Consider the following 20,347-nt stretch of genomic DNA (forward strand, 5'->3'; position numbering starts at 1 on the left):
GATAGATAGATAGATAGATAGATAGATAGATAGATGGTAGAAAGATAGATGATAGGTAGATAGATGATAGATAGATAGATAGATAGATAGATAGATAGATAGATAGATAGATGATAGATAGGTGTTTTAAAGTTAGTAATTTTGTCTGGTATAGTTGTATCAGGGGAGGGCAGACACATGGACTGAGCTGTCCTCATTTCCTTCAAGAATGCTGACACCTGCCATTAACCCTCCCCCACCAAAACTCACAGAGAATTTCAGTTCCTAACAAGCAGGTGCCTAAAAGATCAAAGCATTAATTCGGTCATGCAAATCACCACAGGGCCTGGAGCCTAAGAAGAATCAGAGAAGAACCAAAGAAACTTCCAGCTTCTTTACTCCCTAAAAGTCCTTTTACAACTAAAGCATGATACACAGACCCTATTCTAGTTATTGATTTTTTTTTTTTTGCCCCATAAATTACAATTCAGCAAGGATTTTATTCCTATGCCTGTCTGAAATTACTAAAACATAAAGACAGAGGGAAAAAAAGTAACTTAATCCCTTCTGAGAAGTCTCTTGGTACCAAGAGAGCAACAGATTCACCATGTTACTGTGCTCTCTCACAGCCTTGTGAAATGCCCTCAGAAAGATACTCAAGGTTAGACAGCCAGAACTGGATTGTAAGCCCAGATTCACCCATGCGAATCAGACAGTCGTTCACCAAACATTTTAATGGATAGCTACAACATACCTGACACTGTTCTGGAAGCTGGGGACCCCCACAGTAGTTAAAACACTCACAGATCTGCTTTGCAAGGTGGTTATACTTCGTTGGAGGAAATAGACCAGCAAACACAATTCTCCGGTTTCCCAACAAGTGTGCTGTGGGGCACCCCAACTCCATCCATGCATCTGGGAATGGAGAGCCAGTCAACAATGGAGGCCAGAGCTTGGAGTCCCTGGGAACCCACCTGCTATGACTAGACTCATCTAGGAGTTCAATGTGCCTTTCAAACACCCTCATTTTCTATGTGTGCCACATGGTTTTCTACATGGACACACACAATAGCTTGCCGGTGGTGATTAGGGCCATTAAGGCACACAGATACCAGAATCCAGCATCCTCCCATCCTGCCTCCCCACTGGCTGAGCCATCATCAGGCAACGAGACAGGCAGAATCCCACAACAGAAACAGGAAGAGATGGAACAAAAAAGAAAAACAACCTTCATCTTGTTCAGTCAACTTGACCATCAACTTCTCTGTTAGTTCAGTTTCTTTCTGTGAGTCAAAGGGAACACTAAAGAACCTCATGTCCCTTCTTAAAGGGTCTCCTGGCAGCTGCCTCTTTCCCACCACACAAGAAAATGTGCATCCTAAGATTGTTGAGGTCACTGGGTACCTTTAGATAGACCATGATGCCTGTTTCCACCCGGGTTTGGCCCTGGCCTCAGCCCATAGGCCTCAGCCTTCCAGGAGCCTCAGCCTTCCAGGAGCTCCCAAATATGGATCATGGCCAAAAGTAAGAATCCTGGAAAGAAAACTTACAAACCAGAGCAGAACCAGAAAAACAAGTTCTGGACTCCAAAATGAATGCATGGTCAGGCAGGGAGCTAAAAGTCAAAGTGACAAAGATTGGCTTTGAAGTCTTTGGTTTTACACACACACACACACACACACACACACACACACACACACTTCCCACTAGAATTTATATATGTATATACACATATATTTGTGTATACATATAAAATCCCTGTCCCTTTGTAAAGGACAGTGTACATGACTGAGTCATCTGTGAGTAGAAAGAGAGAGGAAAGCATTTGAATTTTTCAAGCGTACTCTACTGAAATCCATAACTCTGCACCTGTGTGTTTAAGCAAAGCTCTTATTAACATAAAGGGAAAACAGCATGCACACAAAAACAGGCTTAAGGCTCTCATAAGCCATTCTAGGTTCCTGCTGTTTGCACAGGGAAGCTAATTATGGCTGAACTTAGAAAACAAAGTCAAACGCTGCCACAAGCAACCCAGCTAATGAAGCCATGTTCCACAGTATGACAGCAGGCTAATCAAGCGGGGCACTGCAAGTGTTTGGGCGAGGTCTCCCCAAGCTCTCTGCACTTTTGTTCAGTTTTGCTATGTATCGAGAGCTGCCTTAAAACATAAAATCAGGGAGCTGGAGAGATGGCTCAGTAGTTAAGAACACTGACTGCTCTTCCAGGGGACCCAGGTTTGGTTCCCAGCACCCACATCGTAGCTAACACTCATCCTTAACTTGTGTTCCAGGTGCTATGACGCCTTCTTCTGGCCTCCGCAGGCACCAGGCATGCATATGGTGCACATCATTCATGCAGGGAAAACACTCATACACATAAAATAAAAATAATTTTTTAAAAAAGAGCTGGGCATGGTGGTGCACACCTTTAATCCCAGCACTCTGAAGGCAGAGACAGGCAGATCTCTGTGGGTTCAAGGCCAGCCTGTTCTACATAGTGAGTTCCAGGACAGCTGGGGCTACAGGGAGACCCTGTCTCAAAAAGACCAAAAAAAAAAAAAAAAAAAAAAAATTGAAATCTCAAAAAAAGAAAATCAGTTTTCTAGAAAAAGCTTTTCCAGAGATGCTCCAAACTCCCTGGACATTTTCTTCTTGAAAGGAAGTGCTAGGAATGGGGCTATGCCTCTGTTAGCAGAATGCTTACCTAGCATGCACACCTCCTAGGTTTGATGCCCAGCAACACATAAACCAAGCATGGTAGTACATGCCTGTAATCCTAGTGCTCTAGAGGCAGAAGGATCAGAAATTCAAGGCAGTCCTTGGCTACGTAGAGAGTTTAAGGCCAAGGCTGGGAAGATGGCTTGGGGTTAAAAGTGCGTGCTGTTCTCCCAGAAGACCAGAGGTCAACTCTCAGTACCCACATCAGTTGGTTCACAACTGCCTATAACTCCAGCTCCAGTGGATCCAATGCCTCTTCTGCCCCCCAGGTATATACAACACACACACACACAATAAAAATAAAATATTTTTTGAAAAAAGTTCAAGGCTAGCCTGGGCTACATGCGACCTAGTCTCAAAAAAAGAAAGGAAAAAAAAAAATCTATAAAACAAGATGTGATAGTCTTCCAAAGATCCCAGGTTAGACCTCAGAAGCTCAATGCCCCACCACCACCACACACACTCTGAGCTGTAGGGTGAATCCCACCTTCTCAAATAAGCCCTTCTGGAAGCTCTGGGTTATCTGGAAACAGAATGTTCCTTCCTCTACAGTCCTGTCTAATATGCCGGCCCTGAGGTCAGGATGAAGAACTTCTCACATCCCTGGTCCTCATGTCCCTGGGAGGTCTGAAGATAAGAAAAGAGCATTGCTGGATAGAGTAAAGTTGAGAGTGAGGGCAGAATCAGGCAGGGGGCTGTGGGAGCAGGTATGTGTCCTGCCAGAGCGCTCTGTGGTGACAGCTTGGAGCTGCTCATTTGAAGCTGCAGTCATTTATTTTAGTTCCTCCTATGCACTGATCTTACAAAGCCATCTGCCCTCACCTTGCCCTGTTATTATTTCATACAAAACCTGAACCAGTTCCTTTGGGGAGGCTTTTGTCTCTCTACTTTTCTTCTTCTTTTCTTCTTCCTCCTCTGCCTCCTCCTCCTCCTCATCCTCCCCCATTTGAAAAAACATTTTTTTAGACAGAATGTCACATAGCCCAGGCTGGCTTTAACCCCCCTATGTAACTGAACCTGGCCTTGAACTCCTCACCCTCCTGCCTCTACCTCCCAAGTGCTGGGGTATATGCCACCACACCTGGCTTTCTTTATTTTTCTGCCATCTAAACATCGTAGATGTCTCTGTGATCAAATGCATTTTTGGCATGGGTGGATCTGCCCAAAACTTTCCCAGTGGAAGACTCAGAAATAAAGGGAAATGGTTTCCTTGTAGTCACTCGACCAATTCTAGCACGTTTATAGGTAGGAGTATGATTTGCTTTGCTAATCCTGTCCTGGGCTTTTCTGCACTCTCTCCTCTCACCCAGACACAGCTCTTCGCAGATGGAGTGTCTCATACCCTGCATTCAGGTTCTGCCACCGACAGGCCTGTGACCGCAGGGATTAATGGGAAAATCCACTGCAGGAGTGCCCGGCAGTCAGCTGAAGGGCACACACAGCCTTCCTCACCTTGACCACTCTGCCTCTCTGCCCTCTTCTGGTCTTGGGAGGGAGGTTTGCTCCTTTTCTCCACTTTCTCTGCCCATTCTTTCCAGCAACACATTCTTCCACCCCTGTCAGTGCTTCCATATCCCCCTGACTCCATGCTTCCCCTCAGTCCCTATACCTCCATTCTGCCCAGGCTTGTCTGAACTACTGTATACTGACTCCTGGTTTCATCACCCACCACCATTCCTAGCACCTAAATCTAAGTCTCCAATCCAGGCCCCTCCAGAACTCCAGACCTAGTTTTCCAAATGCTTTTTTATTTTGTCTAGATTTTACTGAATGTTCTGCAAATCCATCCATCACCATGTCTGAAATTGAACACATTATCTTGCCCACCAAACTCATTGGCTCTCCAAACATTTCCATTCTAGGTGAATGGCAACCCAGCCTGTCAACACAGAGGACAGGCGGTTTCTCATATGCCACTCCTCTCCCCTGCAGCCACAAAGTCTCCATTTCTATCCCCTTACATACATTGCTTCTCCCCTGTCTTCAAGCCCCGTGGCGTCTTGTTCTATCACAGAGATCAACTTGCCAACCAGCAGATGGTTTTTGCTATCATCAATTCTATTTTTTTCAACCACTTTCTAAACCTTTCCTTTCTAAAACACATTTCTGAGGTCTCTCCTCTTATTAAAGCCGCCCACCCTCCTGCCTACAAAAAGAATATGCAAACCCTCTCATGATTCTGGACTAGCTCCCAAAACTCCCCACACAGTGTTCCCTCTCTAATGCCTGGAGAACTCCTTCAGCCTCAACCACCAATGTCACCTGCTCTGTGACATGTTCCCGAAATCCATCCCTTTCTGATTTGTCATTCCATCCTCTATGCTACAGAAAGGGCCTACATACCACTCTACTGCAAAGCACATTCCAGCTGTTCAACGGCTTCTTTACCCATCTTCCTTCCCAATCTACTGGGAGAGCCACAAGGTCAAGAATAGATATCCGCCTACCTACAACTCGCACAGGCTTAAAAGAGCAGTTCAGAAAGCTCCTGAAATTAGAGGAAGAATGAGCCGAGAGTCATGTTTCCCCTGGATGCACAGCAGGAAGCAGGGAAGGAAGGAACTCCTGGAGTTGACTGGTAACCTCCGATGATATTTCTGTTAACAGGATTGGCCAGGGAGGGGGTGCAGTGATCTCAAGTGCTATTTCCTCCAATTTGCCTAAAAACATGGCCTTATCAGTTTGAATCCTGCAAGCTCTCTCTCAGCCAAAAGGAATTTCCCTTTACACAAAAACTATTCAGACATTTCCAAGATACAAAATGTTAAAAACCAGGATTTTCCACCCAGACAACTGGGAAACTGTAGATTATTTTTCCCCAGACTCTATTTGCCAAGAAGTCTGAAAAGGCACTTTTTTAATGTGAAAAAAAAAAAAAGTTTCCTACCTCCCTGTTTTTCCACTTTTTATTTTGTCTAGGTTTTACTGAAGCAATCTTTTAAATCAGAAAACAGATTTTTGGGTTATAAAATACAAAATTAGCCAGGTGTGGTGGCATATGCATATACTCAGAAGACTGAGGCAGGAGGATCATGAGTTTAAGGCCAATCTGTTTCAAAAAATAAAAATAAAACAAATATAACTATACTTGCCAATTGGACTGCCCAAATGAAATATGCAATCAACTGAATGTTGTTGTTGTTGTTTTAAATAGCTCACTTAATGAAAGTTTGCTATAGATAGTTTTAAAATTTCTATTAAGTCAACATATAAAGTAATGGATTTCATTATGGCATTAAGTATCCCATTTTTATTTTTTATTTTATTTTATGTGTATGAGTGTATTGCCTGTATATATGAAATAGTGCACCATGTTATCCAGTGTCTGCAGAGGTCAGAAGAGGGTGTTGGATTCCCTGGAACTGGAGTTACAGATGGTTATTAGCTGCCATGTGGGTGCTGGGACCTGAACCTGGGACCTCTGCAACAGCAGCCAGTGCTCTTAACCACTGAGTCACGTCTCTCCAGCTCCAAGTAGCCTGTTTTTAAAGATGGGAGACTTTTAGCCTGGTGTAGTGGTTCATAGCTGTAATTCTAGTAGTCAGGAAATTGAGGCAGCAGGATTACCATGACTTGAAGGCCAGTGTTGGCTACATAGTGAGTTTCAGGACAGCCTGAACTACAGAATAACACCATGACTCAAAAAATAAAAACAAAGATGAATAACTTTTAATGGTAGGAGCCCAAGACATGAAACACAAAGAGGACTTCAGCCTATTGAATCTTTCAGTTGGATAAACTGGACCTGGGTATGAAGTCAATTGCTCTGTGACGAGTTCTCACATCAAAATGGGTTACCCCCACATGAGAGCTACCTGCCATTGATACTTCTGACAAGAAGTGGGCAAAGAGATTTGTGAAGCTCAGAGGAACCCATGTGAGCTCTTAAAAAAAAAAAAAAAAGAAAAATCAAAGCTCTTCAATAATGCCAGTAAAGTTTAGATTGATAAATTGCACCAGAAGAGAGTAATGCAAAAGTAGACAGTTTAACATGAGCTGATTGTAACCCAGTCTAATAGCAGCTCTAAGACCCACAGGAATGTATGGAACATGACCCAAGTTTGGTGGGTTTTTTTTTCACTGACATTCCAAACAATCAAAAAATTAGCTATACCACCCCCAACTCCACAAAGGATGTCCCTGGCCAAAGTGTAAGCAAAAGTCCAGACAAAACAGTCTGCACCTAATGGGTGACACTGAATCCAGAAGCAGCTATGTTCCAGGAATGATCCATGAGAGTTCTTCGTGGGTTTACCCTGGAGGTCTGCTGAGTCACCAAATAATCCTCCAGATAAATGAGGGTGCGGTGATAACAAGGATCAAAGTACCCCAGCTCTTTTTAGTCAAAGGAATACATCGTGAAGATTCAAGGGTTACCCAAGAGCTGTTCTGCTGCTAGCATGGACCCAGGAGAATCTTGGGTCATACTCCAAAGATCTGCTCTCTGTCAACAAAATACCGACATGGATCAGTTGTACTAAAGTTGACAAAGAAGGTGGGGGTTGGGGGGAGGGTGTACAGAAAGAAGAATAGCAAGGACCAAATGCTTGTATTTAACAGGCAGTAGGAAGCCAGTTAAGGAGGAAAAGTCAAGTTCCCCCTCCCCCTAGTGTCATAGAAACTGAAGCAAAAGCCAGTTACAACAGGGCAAGATAGCACACACCTGTAATTCCTGCACTCAGGTAGCTCATGCAGAAAATAGTGAGTTTGAGGGCAGCCTGCACTACACAGTGGGTCAAGTTCAGCCTAGGCTACACAGCAAGACCCTATCTCAAAAGAAACAAACAAAAAAATTAAAAGATGAGTCTGTGGCTAATATTAACAAATATTTCCACAAAGTCCAGCCTATAATAACAGAAAAAATATGATTGGATTTAATAACTAGGGAGAGGCTGGGGGACCATTCAGTGATGGGAACAAGAGCACAAAGGTCTAGACAGGAATGAAACTGAGGAAATAGAAGCCGTTGCTGTTGACTGCTTGTGTGAGAAAGCCTAGCCAGAAACAAGACAGAAAAAACACAAGCAAGAAGGGGCAGCTGGCAAGCATGTGTTGAAGGCAGAGACCTGTGTTTATAGCCAAAGATAGAAGCTGGGAGGAGAAGAGTACAGATGCACAAGAAAGAATAATTACAGGCCCCTTCTGCTTCCTGAATGATGTCAGACTTCCAAGGTTGAGGCATCTCACCCTCAAATTGAAAACATCTGACACAGGGGACAGAGTGAAAATAAATGCATCTGTTCTGTGCAAAGAAACTGAGATCCAAGTAGCATGCCCAAGGTCACCAGAGAATCAGTGGCCCTCAGCTCCACATTAGCCTGGATCAAAGACTCACGATGCTGCCTCTGCCACCACTCCTGGTGCAAATCAAGACTAAGTGGCCACTCCAAACTCATCGTCTTCTCTAAACAAAAAACAAAGATATTGATACCAAATAACCAGAATCCCTATCAAACTACATCTGCACATTTGAAGAAGTATTCACAACAATCCAGAGTTTAAAATACACACACACACACACACACACACACACACACACACACACATGCACTCATGCACATGCACACACACACAAAAAAAGAGGCCAAAGCCACCCAGTATATCTGTTTTCCATGATGGCTCTCTGTCCAGGAACTATCATGAATCCTTGTATGCTGGATAGCTTTAGTGTCAACTTGGCTCATCTGGGTTGAGGGAGCCTCAAATGGGGAATTGCCTTCATTGGACTGGCCTGTGGCCATATCCATGAGGCATCTTCTTGATTGTTGAGTGGGTGGTGCCACCCCTGGGTAGGTGGGCCTGTGTTGCCTAAGAAAGTAGGCTGAGCCGGGGCCTGTGCTCCAGCTCCTGCCTCCAGGTTCCTGCCCTGAGTTCCTACCTTGGACTCTGGGATGAACTGTGATCTGGGATATGTAGGCTAAATAAACCCTTTCCTCCCCAAGTTGATATTGGTCAGACTGTTTTGTCACAGCAATGGAGAAACAAACTAGGACACCATGGATCCCACTAAGCAACTTGTAGTTGATCAACAGGAGGGGAGTATAGAAAAACAAAGGCAAATCTGTCCCCACCGAGCCTATCATCCAGGGGGCAAATATCTTTACCACTCCAAGTCTCAGATTCCCCATAGGTAATACCCCCTCTGTACCTCATAGCTAACACATACTAATTCCATTAGGGGAAAAATCAAGGTCACTTGAAACTTTTACTAGGAAGAGCTCGTAGGCAGGGAGGAGGAATAAGCTCAGGCTTAACCCCAAAACAGTAAGATGGTAGATCTCGTGACTTCCTTTCAAGTTCTGCCTTCACAGGGGCAGGGAACAGACACCTTTCCTTCATTCATAAGATCATTCACTGGGACAGCTCTGATGCCCTGCAGCCATAGGCCTCAACCACACCAAATTCCCAGCAAGGGCTTAGGGCCATTTGCCCCAGGAGAGTCAACAGACAGGTTAGAGCCCTGCCAGGCTGTGGCAGGCAGTTCAAGCTACAAACAGACACATGCTGCCTCATCAATATTTGAACAGTCCTACACAAGTGGGAAAACAGCGCCTTTGAAAACAGCATTCAGCTTTCTGCCTGCTGTGGACCTCAAACAGAACAAATCACTTTTGTCTCACATGGTAAGCAAGATCTCAGGGTTGGCTAACTACCTCCAGCCCTGGTATTTGACCCTGATGCTGAGAGTGGGGATAATGTAGTTAATTCTACATGTCCCAGTTAGTGAGCTGGGGGCACAGCCTCCCTCAGCCCACCCCACCTCCAGAAACAGGCCTTGAATGCATTCCATGGATTCATTCTTCTGCATCTCTGGTCTTCCATCCTTAGACAAAGGTAGCAGCTAAATCAAGTCTAGATCTTTGAAAATGGCTTCATATCAGAGCTTGCTCTTTTGTTCTCAGGGCTAATTATTGTAGATTTTAAATACATTTCTAGTTGCTACCCCACCTTTGAGAGAAAGCAGGCACACCTTTGTTAATCAAACAGGTTACAAGGAAACAAGTGTCAACTCAGACTGCTGCACTAACGGTCATGCCTAAGTCTTCAGTATCTCCTTCATCCCTAAGTGATTAATCTAGACCAGTCTTACCAATCTCATACCCCTTTCCAGCCACTCTTTAGATATGGTCATATGACCCAATCCTTAACAATAAATTAAGTCAGCTAGTAAGCTATTAAGAAAAGCTTCTTGGTCAGTGTGGTATGCATGCCTTTAATCCCAATACTCAGAGGGAGAGGAAGGACTGCCAGACTGATCTACAATAGTAAGTTCCAGACCAGCTGGGGCATCTGGGGTTACAGGGAGAGCCTATCACAGACACACAGACACAGACACAGACACACATACACAAACCAAAATCAAACAAAATGGAGGAAGGGAGGGAGGGAGGGAGGGAGGGAAAGTTTTTTGGCCAGACCTGACACTACAGGCCTTGAATCTGAGCACATAGTGAGAGCCTGTCTCAAAAACAAAGCAACAACAGAGTTTCTTGGGGCCAATGAGATAGCTCAATGGGTAAAGGCAATTGCTGCCAAGTCTCATGACCTGAGTTCGATCCCCAAAACCCCCAAAACCCACATGGTGGAAGGAGAGAATCACCTTCCTCAGGTTGTCTTCTGACCTCTATAGTGCACATACACAATCTCTCTTTCTCTCTCTAAATAATCAAATAATAAATAAATAAATGTAAAGCAAAAATTTTTAAGAGAAAAGTTTCTTCCATCCCAATCAAGGGACACAAGAAAGGAAACCACCTTTCTTTTTTCTCTAGATATTGTCACTGTGGCTATTAACACCTGCAGCCCCTGTGTCCATCAGGCCTCCACCATAAATAGATGGAACCAAGGTCCAGGGACAGTCAGGAACTACCAAGTTATCCACACAGGAAGCTGCATTTCAAAGTTCCTTGCAATGTGGAACAACAACTTCCTTATATGTGCCAATCTGAGTTGGTTTTGGATCCTTGTAGCTACAAGCACTGTGATTCATTCAGTGGTTTGTCTAGATGCAATCCCTCATGCTCCTACAGAACAGTGCACAGCAGAGCTCCTCACTTCTCCAGAACATTGGAACTCGAAGATCTTTCAGGAAGGAGGGCAAATAGAAAATCTCTGTCCTGTCCTCCTGCTTTTCATGTGCCCATGTCTGCCTTCTCCCAACTCATGTTAACAGTATCTGAACAATCGGAGAAATGATAAAATAATGGGTTAAAGATACTTACAAAGATAGGTGGGAAATCCTTAAATCATACATAAATTAATCATGCCGCGCCGGGAAGGCTGCCTTACAAATAAGGCCCATATATTTGAAATAAGGAGCAGCAGAAAGGGCTTGCCTCCCGTTCCCCATGTGATTGTCACCTATTATCTACTACTTACTGCCTGAAGCTCTCCAGCTAGAGATTTACCTTTTTGGTCTGAAGTAAATATGGTTCAGTATGAATGTCCATGGGATTAACACGTTAAGCCTTACCAAGAGAAAAAAAATTTAAAGTAAACTCACAAAATCGTTCCTGGGAGCAAAATTTGAACAGAAGGAGTGAGAAAGGTGAGATCAGAGTGAGCCCTTGGGGCCAAGGAAGAGGCAAAACGCGAAAGGGGTGGAGGAGCAGAAAGGTCAAACAAGGGCCTTAAAGAATCACACTTCACAGTTCTGTGTCCTGCTGGAACTAGGCTTGTTCAGCTGGTGGAGGTCAGGTGACCAAAAGCAATGCCATTCACAGCCAAGGAGGACTCAGATCCATCAGAACCTGACCAGCAGGTAACAATAGGAGATGAGCCCAAATGGAAACATCGCACTGAAAGCTTCAATATCTACCAGAATTGTGCCAGTCTCTGGGGCTGCCAACAGGAAGAGGAAACCCCCTCCATCCTGCCAACTCTTTGGCAGATAGTATAAGCCAGATGAGGAAGCCAGATGCTTCCCATGGGACACCAGCAGGAACCCTTAACTCCCTCCCTACCACTGGCTGGGACCAGTCCTTTTACTTGAGGAAATGATCAGATATGAAATTTGAGCAATGTAAGCCCCCAAATGATTTTAGAGATAATCAGCTTCATCTGTACTCTACAGATAAAACAAACAGCACATCTGTGGTCCTCTTTGCAAAGACCATTTCCTATCCATGTATTTTTAAAGAGACAGAAACACTGCAAAAATCATTCCATAAAAGCTTTATTTTCTAGATGTAGTATAAGATAAAAAATACAGGAAAAAGGGAAAGTGACCTATGTGTCAAGGTTTACTGTGCACAACCCATTGTCAGCCTTCAACCAGAGAACCCATCTCCACCAAGCATTCTTACCACCCATAGTCTCATCCAAGTCTGCAGCAATTTGAGTGACTGAGTTTTTAAAAAACATTTTATTATTTTTACGTGTGTATTGCCCACATGTATGTAAGTGCACCCGTGTTGTACAGTGCCTGTGGAGATCAGGAGAGTGCAGTGGATCTCCTGGAACTAGAGTTAGGATGGTTATTAGCCACCGTGTGGGTTCTGGGAACCAAACCTGGGTCCTCTGCAAGAGAATTCAGTGGTCTTAACCACTGAGCCATCTCTCCAACCCCAGAGTGACGAGTTTTCATGTAGCACTGATGTCTCTTGGTCCCAAGGATACCCCAGGGGAAAATTACGTCTAGTCCAGTTTTAGATGAGTCTAGTTTAGTTTCGTTTTAGAGCCCAATTTACCCCCATTCTCTTAAATTATAAATTTTTTTGTTCTTGTGTTTTTGTTGTTTTGTTTTGTTATAGGATCTCACTGTGTAGCCCAGGCTGACCTTCAACTTGCTAAATAGCCCAGGTTAAACATGATCTTGTGATCCTCCTGCCTCAGCCTCCCAGGTGCTAGGACTATAAGCATGCACTATTAGACCCAACCCTAAGTCTTCATTTTCTAAGCACATTCAGGAGGCAAAGATCTGAAAAGTTGGGGCCGGTGAGATGGCTCAGAAGAGTAAACTGTTTGCTGTACAAATCAAATGACTTGAGTTTGACCCCTGGAACTCACTGTGGAAAGACAGAGCTGACTTCCAAAAGTTGTTTCACATGTGCATGGCAGCACATACATGCTTGCATATACATGCACATACAAACGCACAATAATATTAATAATAAAAAATTTTAAATGTAATAAACAGAGCCAAATGGTATAGTGGGGTAGAGCTGAACTTCCTTCCTCTCCTGATCCCACTGATCCAAATCCCTTTACCAGTAACAATGTTATCCATTTATTGATCATACCCCAGACACATTAACAAAATTTATACATTATTGTGCATTTAAGTTGAAAAAGTCCACAGAGTTCCCAGGAATGTAATTTATACACAATCATACAAGAAACGACAAGAAGGTTACAAATGTTCAACATCCAGCCAAGTCTTCAAAATGGGGTGAGGTTTCTCACAAGGATTCCAACCCTAAGATAACTCAGTTCTGCATCAGGTATCTTTCTAAACATACCTGCAGCCACAATCTAGTCTGGAAGCAACAGCTTTCATAAAAGCACTATTTGCTGATTTAAAATAACCTTCTAAGAGCAGGGACAATGGCCAATTCTGTTTGAGGGTCTATGGGATACCTGCTGTTGGTTACCCACCAGAATTTCATGGTCACACCCTATTGCTGAAGACAATAAAAACATGAGCTGTAGAACAAACAAGGGGAAATCAAGCTGGTGCTGACTTCAAAGCCTCACCTATACTGGCTAGCTGTCATAGTGCTAGAAGGTGCTATGCAAGCTGCCTGAAGAGAAAATTGAGTATGAACCTTACTCAGCTATGAATCCTGTAAGCTATAACAACAACTGACCTTGAAGATATGCCCACTACTGCAATAGTGGCATGACTATTATAAAAGTAGCCAGCCACTTTCTGATTGGATTTAAGGGCCACTTCATAGGATGGAGCTCATACCTGACACTGATATCAGGCCTAGTAGCCTGAGGTTAGAGAACCCACAGGCCATGGGATAAAGCCTAATAAAACTATTCTGCTAAGTAGATATGGTATTAAACTGATTTCTAATGATTTGTTGTTATAGACATAGATCAATGCATCTCTCAGCTCTCAGCAGAGAAGCACCCTTACACAGCAGATGGTGCATAACACAGAGAACTACAACTGGCCAAAGTGCAGAGACTATGAGGCTTATCCCTGCCTCCCAAGTTTCAGGGATCATTGCAAAAGAGGGAGCAGAATGATTGTAAGAGACAGAGGTGGTCAGTTACTCATATGGACCCACAGCAATGGTGACAGCATGGACAAGTCCCACAGAAGCTCAAATCAGACAAAATTCCAACATAAACTTGGGGAAGTGGGTAAGAAATCCCCCCCCCCGCACTTATCTGAGGAACTCCTAGCAACTGATGACTGCTGGGAAGGGAAGATTCATTCAGATTTAAGGATGAGACTCTTAGTAGGTTGGCCAGGCTCCAATAGATGGACCCAAACTGAAGAGCATTTTGGGACACAAACCTGATTCTACATATAGATAGAAAGATAGACAGATAGATGATAGATAGATAGATAGATAGATAGATAGATAGATAGATAGATAGATAGATATAGATAGATAGATAGATCATAGATAGATAGATCATAGATAGATAGATAGATCATAGATAGAAGATAGATAGAAAGATAGATGATAGATGATTGATTGATAGATAGACAGATGATAGATAGATATGATAGATAGGTAGATAGATAGATAGATAGATAGATAAGATAGATAGATAGATCATAGAGAGGAGATAGGTAGATAGAAAGATAGATGATTAGATAGATAGATAGATAGATAGATAGATAGATAGATGATAATTGGTGGGGGTTCATAGTAAGAAGGTATGGGTACAGATAGAGGAGAGGATATAAATGCCATCAAAATATATTGAATGAAATTTGCAAAACCTCAGTAGGAAAAGGAAAGTTAAAGGTAAGATGAGAAGATTCCCCAGTGGATGAGTAGACGCTTGCAGTGGCCTGAGGAGAAGTACACACAGGGTAGTCCCTGACATCCTGTTTGGGGAGCTGGAAGACTTCAAGAGTCTGCAGAAAACCAAGCAGTAGATAAGATTAGATTAGATTAGATTAGATTAGATAAATTTGGTGGAAGGAGGGTTAGGAAGTGGGGTTGCAGATATGGGAAGTGTGCTAGACCACTTTAGTTGTCAACTTGACACACCTGGGTAGGGGGAATCTAAGTTGAGGAACTGTCCCCCTTGGATTGGCCTGTGGCCATGCCTGTGGGCATTTTCTTGACTGCTGACTGATGTGGGAGGGCCCAGCCCATTGTGGGCAGTGCCACTTCTACATAGGTCGTCTTGTGTTGTATAAGAAAGCAGGCTGAGTGTGGGCCAGGGGAGCAGGCCAGTAAGCAGCATAACTTCATGGTCTGTGCTCCAGGTTCCTGCCCTGAGTTCCTACCTTGGGCTCCCTCGATAATGAACTGTGACCCAGGAGATGTAAGATAAAATGAACTCTTTCCTCCCTAAGTTGGTTTTGGTCAGTGTTTTTATCACAGCAATAGAAAAGGTAACTAAGACAGGAAGGGATCTAAATATGATCAAAATATATTGTATGAAATTCACAAAAAATAAATATATATATTATATGCCTAAAACAAAACAAAAAATAAAATAACCTTCTATAATTTAAAATATTTTATTTATTGTTTTTATTTTATTTTATGTGTATGAGTGTATTGCCTGCATGTAGGTAGGTGCACCCATGTTGTGCCATGCTCACGGAGGTCAGAAGAGGGTGTCAGATTCATGTAACTGGAGTTACAGATGGTTGTTAGCCACCATGTGGGTGCTGGGAATCGAACCCATGTCCTCTGCAAGAGCAGTCAGTGCCTTTAACTGCTGAGACGTTTCTCCAGCCCCACTTCCATCACCTTAGAGGCAGCTTTTTTCTTCAGTACCGGTGATGGAACCCACGGTCCATCAGGCTACACCCACGGCACAGAAGACTTTTCACAAGCCCCAAGAGGAAGCATGCTGCTTTAGTGTGCTTTGTTATTCTTGTAGACTTCTAACCTGTCTCCTCTAGACCTTGAGCCTTTGGGACCAAGAAGTCTTCCTAACTAACCAAATGAGAAAAGCATTTCTCCTCATGGCTTACAAGAAATGTCTGAGAGACATAAAATCTTAGCCACAGGCAACTTGAGCAGTCTTTATTTTTAAAACCAAGTATGTGACCAGTTTGCTAAAAGGGCCTTAGTGAAGAAGCACATGGTTAATTAAATGCCTGCTTAAAACAATGAGCCTATCTTGGGAAGGCATCTCAGCCCCAGTTAAGCATTAGTTGAGTTGGAGATCAGCAGTTTCTGTAACCCTATCATTCTCTCCCAACCTCTTAATCAGATACTTCTCTTCAAGTCAGAATTTTGTAACCTACAGCATAATAGGCTTTGGAATCAGGCAGGTCCAAGCCCCAGGAGATGCTTAAATGCATCAAGCCTCAGTTTGCTTGTGTATATGTAAAATGAGACTCAAAAAGACGTGCTCAGGTCAGCGAGATGGCTCAGCAGGTAAAAGCACTTACTGCATAAACCTGAGGATCTGAGTTCAATCCCCGGAATTCATGATGAAAAGAAAACCAACTCTTAAAATTTGTCTTCTAATCTCCACACAAATTCTCTCTCTCTCTCTCTCTCTCTCTCTCAATAAAATTTAAAAATAAAGAACTCTCTCATGGGTCATGAAGAGGGAAAAATGGCATCATTTGAGTAAAGGAATAAACATGCTGTCTTTTAACATAATTTAGGGAAACCCTTGCACAACAAAAAATATGAGGCTCTTTTCCAAAAATTATTAAGAATTTTAAGATGGTAACATAGGGCAGGGGAGATAGCTCAGTCCATAAAGTGCTTGCCTTTCAAGATATAAGGACCTGAGTTCAATCACTAGAACATAAATTAAAAAAACAAACAAACAAAAAAAACCAGCCAGGCCTGGTGGCATACGTTTGTAATCCCAGCCCTGGCTGGGGAGATAGACACAGATACCTGGGGCTCACTAGACTACATGGCAAGATCCAAGACAGTAAGAGACCCTGTCTCAAAACAAAAGGGTGGACGTTGCCTAGGAAAGAATACCCAAGATTGTATTCTGGCCTCCATATGCGTGCACACAAGTGCACATGCACATGCACGAAGAAGGTAGAAAGAGAACATTCAACCAAAAGTGGAATCTGGGGAACTGCACCAGAGCAGGTACATACCAGAGGCCGTCTCTTTGGGGTAAGGACCATAGCTATCATTATCCCTTACTTAGCATTTTCCCAATTCACAACCTGTCATCTAACTCCTATCCCCAGGTTCTCCTCTCCCTGTACTCAGAAAGTTTTACCAGATCATTCCCAAAACAGGTACCTGCATCCCGGAAGTAGCTGTATTTACAAATAAAATGACTCACCAAGGCAAGGCAACCTAAAACAGAAGATGATGTTACCATAGGTTCACGTCAAAGGTGTCCCACTTTCTGACAACCAGTCAGTGCCCTGGCTTTCCCTGCTGCTCAGCTAAAACTCTCAACTCACCTCTTTCAAATCCCTGTTCAGAGGCTCTGACCATCAGTTCCATCCCATCCTTTGCCCTTCCTCTGCCTTCAGGTCGCTATCCCGGTGACACCTTTCTACTTTGACTTTTTTTTTATAAGGCTGATAGTGTCTAGCTTACTAAACTGCTAACTTCTCTATTACGTTCATCATTTATCCTTTATTTTTTTTCCTACATATTTGCAAACACACACAAAGAACATAAGCTACTCAGGGTTGGGATTTTTTTTTAAATCTATTTTTGTTCATTATGTATTCCAAGTGCTTAGAATAGTGTTTGGCATATGGAAGATACTCAGTAAATATCCAGTGAAAGAATACCTTTGAATGAATATATGATAAAATCAGACAATGGTTTTGTACACATGGGGACTCAGCCCCTCTCCCACCATGGACAATTCACAGTAACAACCAGCTCTGTGCTTGGACATCCAACTGAGCTCATGAAGCAGATGCAAAAAGGGACCTATTTTCTAATGGCTACCAAACCTGCCTCAGTTCACAGGAATCTGATCCAGTTATCTATGTCTCGTTCAGGACTAATTTATAGACTCACACTGCAGTCACTTGCTGCGATAAGAGGTGGCTTTTTGTAGATGTGAACTGTTCCAAAGTGAAACACTTGTCTGGAGAAACTAACAGTCATTTTAAAAGATTGGCAGAAAAATAATCCCACATTACTGCTTTACCACAAGGACACAGAAAACCTGAGTTGTTAATATCAACAGGAATGCAAGGTCTCAAACCCCAAATACATAAAGAGATTCACTGGAGCCAAGCCAAGCTTTCCCTCCTGGAGTCAGTCTCAGGTAGCATCCCAAAGCCCAGCCTGGGACCTCAGTGTGAGACATGGATCTGGCAACAGAGGTGTCTTTGGATTCCATCCCACTCACTAAAAACCAGCCCCAAAACTATGGCTCTGCAGCTGCTGGAGGAGATAGTGATACTGAAGAACAAAAGAGAAAAAGATGCTTTTGCACTTAGGGTCAAGCTGTAGCTCACGCCAGTGGGAACATCTGGAGGCCCCAACAGTCAGAAGATGTTGTGGCTCAGTATGCTCCAGGCTCTTTCCCGAGGACAGGAAGTCTATCTGGGCCCCCAACCCGAAGGCAGCCCACATGGTTTCCTCCGAACAGACAGTGAGCAAAGGCTGGACAATAGGGATTGGGCTCAACATCTGGCTTTTGCCCCAGAGTGAACTGCCACTCCCTCTCAGCCCTACACATGGCTTCTTCTTCTCCTTTTAAAACCAGTCTTTCTCAGCCACCACAAACAAACGCCCCTGTGGGAAGCAGCAGGGAGCCCCCTCCCTTTTCCTTAAATAAAGTCAGCCGGCAGCAAAGGGCAACTAGGTGGAGCCTGCAGGCCATTTTGCAAAAGTTTCAAATATCCTGGTACTGACCCCATTAACCAAGAAGGGAAAGCAGTCAAGCCTCTCCTTTCCTGTTAGTTGGTGCTTTTCTCTCTCTTTCTCTCCCTTTCATTACAAAACTTCCAAGGGATCTTGAACAAAGCCACGTGACTGGCGCTAGCGATCTGAAAAAAAAATTCCTTTTGCAAATTTAATATCAAAAAGTTGAAAGTGACAACTTTAAACGGATTTGCTCTGTGACAGCTGTGTCTCCAAAGAGGTCTCGGAGAGACCAACGGAACTGGTGAGCTGTCCCACCTCCCCCCAAAGCCTCTCTGAAATATTCATCTGCCTCAGATTTTCCGTACTTCTCCCCGTATTTCCTCTGAAGAGGGAGGAAGCGGATTTCTTGGCTGTACAGTTGAAGCAGCCAAATAAAGGGGCCTTCCTCCAGTGTGGAGAAAGGCTTTCCAACACTCATTTTAAGATCTAAACAAGACAGTAAAGGGGCAGAGGAAAGGGGGGAGAGAGAGAGAGAGAGAGAGAGAGAGAGAGAGAGAGAGAGAGAGAGAACGGACGGACGGACGGCAGGAAAATGGTACATTAGCTTACCCACATTTTTGTTTGTTTTTTACAAATCTTCCCACAAAAATCAATACAGAAAACTGGGCGGAGGCGTTATTCTCAAAACACACCCCCCTCCCTAGCATTACAGTACCGTTAGCAATAGGAAATGGAGCTACGTATAGGAAAATGGTATCAATTTCTTTGGAATACAAAAGGTCACTGCTCTGTAGAAAGTTTCAAGGGACCAGCTGAGAGCCTTCATTTTCTCTGATGGAAAATACTTCCCGTCCCCAGACCTTTTGGTACTGCCTCCCAGTTCCCAGGTCTCCAGCTGGTGACAACACAGCCTTTCTTTCCAAAGCCACCCTGTCCGGGCCTCCGGGTCCTCACCGTGTGGTACATGAGGGCCTCGGTGTCCCCGGGCTCTGACAGCTCGCTCAGCTTGCGGTCCCACTGCAGGACGCTCTGCTCCCCGCTCTCCAGCACCTCCATGGTGGTGGGCGCCGCGCTGGGCCGAGGATGCTGAGGAAGGAGGGGGCCCCTCTGAGCCGCCTCCCTCGGTGTGTGCGTGTACGAGCGTGCGAAGGGCTGTGCACTTGGCCAGGACCCCGACAGAGACCCGCAGAGGGTTCCCCGACGCGAGTCCTCGCAGATCAGAGAATCCCGGGGGAAGGGCGTGGGGACAAGCCGTGCTGGGCTCTGACCCGGGGCTGCAGCGGTTAAACCCGGCTGGGCATCCGAAAGGAAGGTAAGAAACCGGCTCGCATCCCAAGAAAATCCTTTCGCAATAAGCCCACTTCCCACGACTGCTCCAGACAAACTTTGAGACTCCCCTGGGTTCTAGAACTCAGCTCCCGGACCCACAAGCAACCCCACCTCCTTCCAGGCCAATGACCAATAGGATACCAGTGTCACCAAACATACCCAATCAGAAGTCTATTTCTCTACCATGTCCCGCCCCCAAAGGTAGAGTCTCGGGAAGACTCCGCCCTGGCCCCGGAATGTGGGCGGGGAACTTCTTTGCCGTCACTGGGGAACGCCTCCCGCCGGAGAGCAGCGGCGGACCAATAGGATGCAAGGGTCTGGAAGTGATGGACTGAGACATAGACCAATGGGAAAGGGGGAGCTGGGAGGGCTAGCCAATCAAGTAGCGACAAGAATACATTTTTATAA

General features: G+C 44.3%; 1 protein-coding gene across 1 annotated transcript in view; it reads right to left on the reverse strand.

Moving 5' to 3' along the window:
- Positions 1 to 20,024, reverse strand: part of Creb3l2 (cAMP responsive element binding protein 3 like 2) — a 131,134-nt gene extending 111,110 nt beyond the window's left edge. Inside the window, exon 1 of the mRNA XM_017795695.2 lies at positions 19,565 to 20,024. Within this exon, the coding sequence (XP_017651184.1) occupies positions 19,565 to 19,666 (102 nt within the window). The 5' untranslated portion in view covers positions 19,667 to 20,024. The remainder of the gene's footprint in view (positions 1 to 19,564) is intronic.
- Between the last annotated feature and the right edge of the window lie 323 nt (positions 20,025 to 20,347).

The sequence above is a fragment of the Nannospalax galili genome, unplaced genomic scaffold, assembly GCF_000622305.1.
Source record: "Nannospalax galili isolate Female #2095 unplaced genomic scaffold, S.galili_v1.0 scaffold307, whole genome shotgun sequence".
Taxonomy (NCBI): Eukaryota; Metazoa; Chordata; class Mammalia; order Rodentia; family Spalacidae; genus Nannospalax; species Nannospalax galili.